Source organism: Asparagus officinalis, chromosome 10 (assembly GCF_001876935.1).
Source record: "Asparagus officinalis chromosome 10, Aspof.V1, whole genome shotgun sequence".
In the NCBI taxonomy this organism is placed as follows: Eukaryota; Viridiplantae; Streptophyta; class Magnoliopsida; order Asparagales; family Asparagaceae; genus Asparagus; species Asparagus officinalis.
Window position 1 is genome coordinate 53,967,180 of NC_033803.1, and position 5,933 is coordinate 53,973,112.

Here is a 5,933-nt window from a genome sequence, read left to right on the forward strand (position 1 = left end):
AGTTGGTTATGAAGGCTACTGAATAGAGTTTTCATCAGCTGTCAGAAGTATCGTTGATTTGTAATTCTTCTTGATCTATGTGAAAAGTCCTCTGTTTGTAGCTTTTGTTTGTTGAAGCTTGATGGGGATCAGCTATCTATTGTGATTTTTAGACAGCCTACAGAACCCCCTCCAAAGTTTTCGAAAGTTCGCAGTTGACTGGGATGAATTTTCGGAATACTTTGGATCCCAAAATTTTAGTTAGTTGGTTATTCACTTCGTCTGATTTGAAGACATTGTGAACTTGGTTGTTGGAATGATGAAATTCTTTTTCCTCGAACCAAACAAGATAGCTTTTGAGTTTTGATGACAATAAACTTAGTCGAACAAACTAAATCCCCAGTCATCGTCAGAATCACCGACAGGCTCGTCCTTTCTTCCTTAGAGGCAAGAGCAACAACCTTCTCAACAGATACAATAGAGATAACAACAACAACAAGGATGTTCTTGTAGGTATTGACGAACATGTGAAGCGCCGCTGCAAGAGTTGGGTAACAGAGAGCGAAGGATAGCGAAGCAACCATAGCAACACCAGCTGCAAACTTGTCAACAAGGTCTTCCTCCGTGAGGTTGAGCACCTCTGGGCTTAAGACAGATCCATTGTCATAGACAGAGAGAATTGCAAGCCCACATGAGAGGGGCTTTATCCTAAATTTGGTTTGGAGGGCAGCCTCAGAGGAATCCATTTTATCTCCTTTTTTTATCAGCTTAACTGGGGTGATGATTTTAGCAATATCATCATTACCCTTTGTTGGGATGTTAAGCTATTTAGAAGAATGAGTTGCGCGTAGTTCATGTCTTCATTAATCTTGGTGGGAACGTTAAGCGATTTAGAAGAATGAGTTGTGCGCAGAATCACGTTTGACAGTTTTAGCGTTGCCGATTGTACTTCGTTTGTACTCATCCAACAGACTCCCCAGCGGAGTCGCCATCATTTCTCGGCTTTAGTCACCTTAATGGCCACATATGCTTCCCTCTATTTATTTAAAGCTATGTCTTAGCTTTAAACGTCGAGAAATTCATTTAGTGGCGTTTAAAAACGCACAGGTGGATTCGCGTGCTTTAAAATTAAAACGCAGAGTTAAACTCTGCGTTCAGAAGCTCAACCAACACAGACGCACAGACCGCGTTTGGCGGGATTCTAGGCCTAGAATCTTGCCCTGATTCGACATCTCATAGCTGTCTATAAATAGACCGCTGGGGTCAAATCAAAAGTCATCTGACTTTTCATCTGTCTTCTCTCAAAAAGCTTAACGAAGATTTTGTTTTGAACTCTGGTGAACCCCGTTCATCTTCTCCGATCATCATCCTTAATGGGTCCGAGAAAGAAGACTGTCTCCCGTCAAAAGTCGGCTGCTGCCGCTGCTCTGCATTCTCGGTTGACCTTGGCTGTCGGCGGTGATGAAACTCAGGCTAGTGCGCCGTCGGCATAGGCTTCCCTCGTTGGTGGTAAGTATCGACCTTCATGGCCACAGAACTTGCTTCGGTGAGTTCTCTGAAAACCCTAGATGGGTTCTTGTGAACGAGGAAGATGACTCGTTTTGATATTGTAACGCAGAGTTTGGAACTTTGCGTTTCGAATTTAAAACGTTGGGGTCCGACCTCTGCGTTAATGAGTTTTGACGCATGGTCTGGGCTGTGCTTTTGGAAGCTTGACGCAGGGTTCGACCTCTGCGTTTGATAAAATTTTAACGCTAAATTTGAACTGTGCGTTTGAAAACTTGATGCAGAGTTCGACCTTTGCGCTGATAAGATTCAACGCCAGGTTTGAACTGTGCGTTTGAAAGCTCGACGCAGAGTTCGACTTCTGTGTTGATAAAATTTGACGCCAGGTTTGAGCTGTGCGTTTGGAAGCTTGACGCAGGATTCGACCTCTGCGTTTGATAAAATTTTAATGCCAGATTTGAACTGTGCATTTGAAAACTTGACGCAGAGTTCGACCTTTGCGTTGATAAGATTCAACGCCAGGTTTGAACTGTGCGTTCGAAAGCTCGACGCAGAGTTTGACTTCTGCGTTGATAAAATTTAATACCAGGTTTGAACTGTGCGTTCGAAAGCTCAACGCAAAGTTTGACCTTTGCGTTGATAAAATTCAACGCCAGGTTTAAACTGTGCGTTCGAAAGCTCTCACTCCTCTAAGGATTTTGACTAAGGTTCCCTTTGTTTTATTTCCTTATTGACTAATTGAGTACTTTTTCTTTTGCAGTGCCTTACTCCCGCGAACCTCTTACTCTTCGTCACCATTTCGGACACGGGGGTGGCGTGGATTTAAATATGCAATTCAATCTGCGTTAGGAACTCCCAATTTTTTAGGATGCAGACAAGGATCGTGTTACCCTGATCTCGAATCCAAGCCCGGCTGTACTCAGGATTTTGGTGACAGATACCAAATTCGAAACCGACTCCCATAAAAAGCTCACCAAGCCGGCCTTCCCCGTTTGGCGATCATGTCATCATCCAAAAAGAGATCGTGACCGACGACCACTATAAGTGGTTGAGGCAAATAGGAGATCGCCGCTTCTTCCTCCCTGATATGCATAGGATGTTTCCTATCGCTTATTATTAGTGTGCTTCCATCCTTTGACATATAGATTGGGACCTTGTCCGTGAGTAGGATGGGGTAGCTGTCGGAGCTTTGATTTACACAGGTGTACACACTATAGGTTACAACCGCCAAGTGTCAGCTTTGGAACTCTGCCTATTCTCAAGGGGATATCCCGTTGGAGAAACATCTAGCATAGCCAACACTTTCATGCGAAGATTTTTGGCTGCAAAAGGGGAGTTCCCTCCTTCAGTATTCAGAACTCCCGGATGGGTTCATTCTTCCAGAACGGGATGGTGGGCAAGAATGACAGAGTTCGTGTTGATAGAGCGAGAGGAACCATTAGCTCGATCTGGACTCAGTTGCCCCATAATGGCTACCAGATGCGACATTGACTACAACTATTACAATTTTTCACTGTTCTGGAGAAATACAACCCAGAGACGTGTACATTCTTCACACCTATGGGGGAATTAGGGTTTGCCCTCTATGAAATGTATGACGTTTCAGGTCTTCATTTTGGAGACTTGCCCTATGAGGAGTTCGTCCTAGGGTCCAATGAGCTTAGGATTTTGAAGGAGATGCATCCTGACGTCTATGACACTCTATGGGAAGTAATGTGTCATTTTCAAATCTGCACCTAATTGATGGGGGCACGAGGACATGGTATAAAGCAGCTATCCTGTACTGAATATCTATTCCAAAATTTATCCCACAAAACTGCCGCTGTGTCTCGTCGGAGTGTGAGCACCCCTGAGATGATCCAAGCTTTGATCAACGATTCTATGGCCCATTATGTCAACGAGGGATTAGAAGAGGATTTCCCTACGTAGACTGAGTTTGAAAGTTTCCACCACCAGGCTGTTGTGCCTATTTCTGACATGGCCTTGTTGGCAGGCTTTCTCATGTTGTGGCTAAAGTGATATGTCGTTCCTACGAGGCCCATAGATGTTGTGATGATAGAAGTAGTCTACCCGGCTGTCCTCTTAGCTCACGGGAGACATGTGAACTTACTTTCAGCTATGACGTGCTGTTTGCAGCATGGTTTGAGGGAGTTGTGCCTCGAATTCATTCAGGTGAAGGAGATAGACTCTGAAGGAAATAAAAGTTTGGTGACACCAAATCCTCGAGTTCCTCTACCGTATACCTATTTGATGGCATGGTACGTATCCCACTGTCCTCTTTTGATGAGTGCCCCATCTCCCTTGGACGAAGGATTCGTCCCTTTTGTACAGAGATTGGAAGGAGCTACTTGGGAAGGCACATATGTAGTGAGGGTTCGTCAAATCTTGTCGAGAGACCTCAATTATCACCTATTCCGCTGTTTCCCAGACTTTGAAGGTGGTGGCTATGAGCAAGTGTTCCAGGATACAGCTGGCCCGGATGGTTTTACCCATTTAGATAGAGGTGTCTTCCACTGGCTCTTGAACATTAGACCAGGTTATCTTCTCCTTAGGCAAGGTGATAAATGTATAATTGAGCCGTATCAACTGTACAGATTTGTTCGACAATTTGTATACGATCAATTATACATTGGGAACCCCCGGAGTCAACTTGCAATTGTTGATAACATATACAAAGGGGCTCGGGCCTAGTACTACTCTACCGTAGGCTGCACTGGAGCTACCTTTAGGTTGCCTCACAAGACGCCTAATTCTCTCCTCTTCATAGCTTTCTGTAACTGGTATCACACAGCTTCCAAGATACCTGATTACAAGTTGAATTTGTCGGGACTATGGGAAATTAGGAAGATGTACTCATCCAGAAGAGGATCCCGGATATTTCGTTTGAAGGGAATCAATGAGTTCTTATCTTATAAAAATGAAGCTGAAGAAGAAGAAGGAGATCTGGGACCAGAGAGTGCCCCAGTAGCGAGCCCTAAGGCTGCTGAAACTCCAAGAACAAAAGCAGCTAGAAAGAGGGCTCTTACCGAAGAAGAGGCAGTTCAGTATGAGAAACGTACTCGTAGGAAGCTATTAGTAGACCCTCTTCTCAGAAACTAATGACGGATGCTTTCAAGTCTACAGGGAGAGAGGAGGAACAAGAATCTGCTGTTACCAATCATCCCCCCCACACAGGACTTCGCTCTAGGGGTCTTTCTAGTGAATTTTCTTCTTGCCCTCCTCTGGATCAAGAAGAGGGTGAGGATGAGTCATTGATTGGGGATGTGGAATCTTCCCTTGACCCTGTCATTTCACCATTTCCAGGTCAGGCTTCAGATGCTACTCTTCTGGCTGCAGAGACGTTCATTTGTAGTGTCTCCTGCTAAAGAGACTAGGCCTCCTACAGATGAAAGTCAATCTCCTACTGCTTCTGTGTTACTACCATAGACGAGGGCTACTATTCCTAGCCCAACGACTAGCATTATGACTAAAGCGGATGCCATTGCCAGTTCTCCTGGATTACCGACCGCAGATGATGAGGAACCGTTAGACTATGGGACCTCTTCCCGTAGCGATGATGCTGATGAGGAGGAAGGTGATGATGAGGAACCGTTAGACTATGGGACCTCTTCCCGTAGCGATGATGCTGATGAGGAGGAAGGTGATGGTGATGAGGAGGAAGGTGATGGTGATGAAGATTCCACCGGCTGGGCTGATCCGCCACCACCTTCTTCTGACAAGGCGTCTGCTTATGTTCCTTCTTCCCCTCTTGGTAAAGATTACACTTGCTGGTTTCTCTAGACTTTTCTTTCTTTTGTGCTAACTACTCTTTTGTGTAGGTTCTCCGACCCGCGAGGCCGCTGATAAGACTTTATCTCCTGAACAGCAAGCAGCAGCTGCTTCTCTCCCCAAGCCAACGCCGGTAACGACTACCTCTTTGCAAGAAGAATCCCCCACGCTAATGATTTCTCTTAAGTCTGCGAGGATGGAGAGTGTGCTGAGTTTAGCCCAAACAGGGACACTCATGGTTCTTCCTTCCAGTCCTTCACAACTGGATATTTCTATGGCTTCCCCGGCTTCTTTACGGTCATCACCCACCGTTCTTGCACCAGGGTCTATGATTCTGGGCTCCCCAACAACATCTCCTGTGAAGTCTTTAAGTCCAGTGGTTATCCCCTCCATGCTTAAGATTCTTGTGCAACCTTTGGAGGACATGATGAAGGTGGCTATTGAGGAGGTTGGTGCTGGAGGAGCTACGTTTGACTCTTTTAAACCAATACTCATGCCTTTCTTGAGCAGCATTCGACATGTGGATAACGCTCGCTGGTTTCAGCACTACTCAGAGAATATCTCTCAATTGGAGAAAGATCTGAGGGCTTTAGAGGAGTTGTACAGTGCTGACCTTGTTGCCCAAATCTCATTAACCTTCGATGACCTTAGGGCTGAAGCGATTCTCCGACATGAAGTTC

At 45.3% G+C, this 5,933-nt stretch overlaps 1 protein-coding gene across 1 annotated transcript; it reads right to left on the reverse strand.

Moving 5' to 3' along the window:
* On the reverse strand, positions 249-725 carry LOC109826744 (60S acidic ribosomal protein P0-like). The gene has a single exon (XM_020393761.1). It carries the CDS (start codon positions 723-725, stop codon positions 249-251), a length of 477 nt encoding a protein of 158 aa, XP_020249350.1.

Coding starts and splice junctions, on each gene's coding strand:
- LOC109826744 (XM_020393761.1), bottom strand. CDS start 725: ATGGATTCCTCTGAGGCTGCCCTCCAAACCAAATTTAGGATAAAGCCC.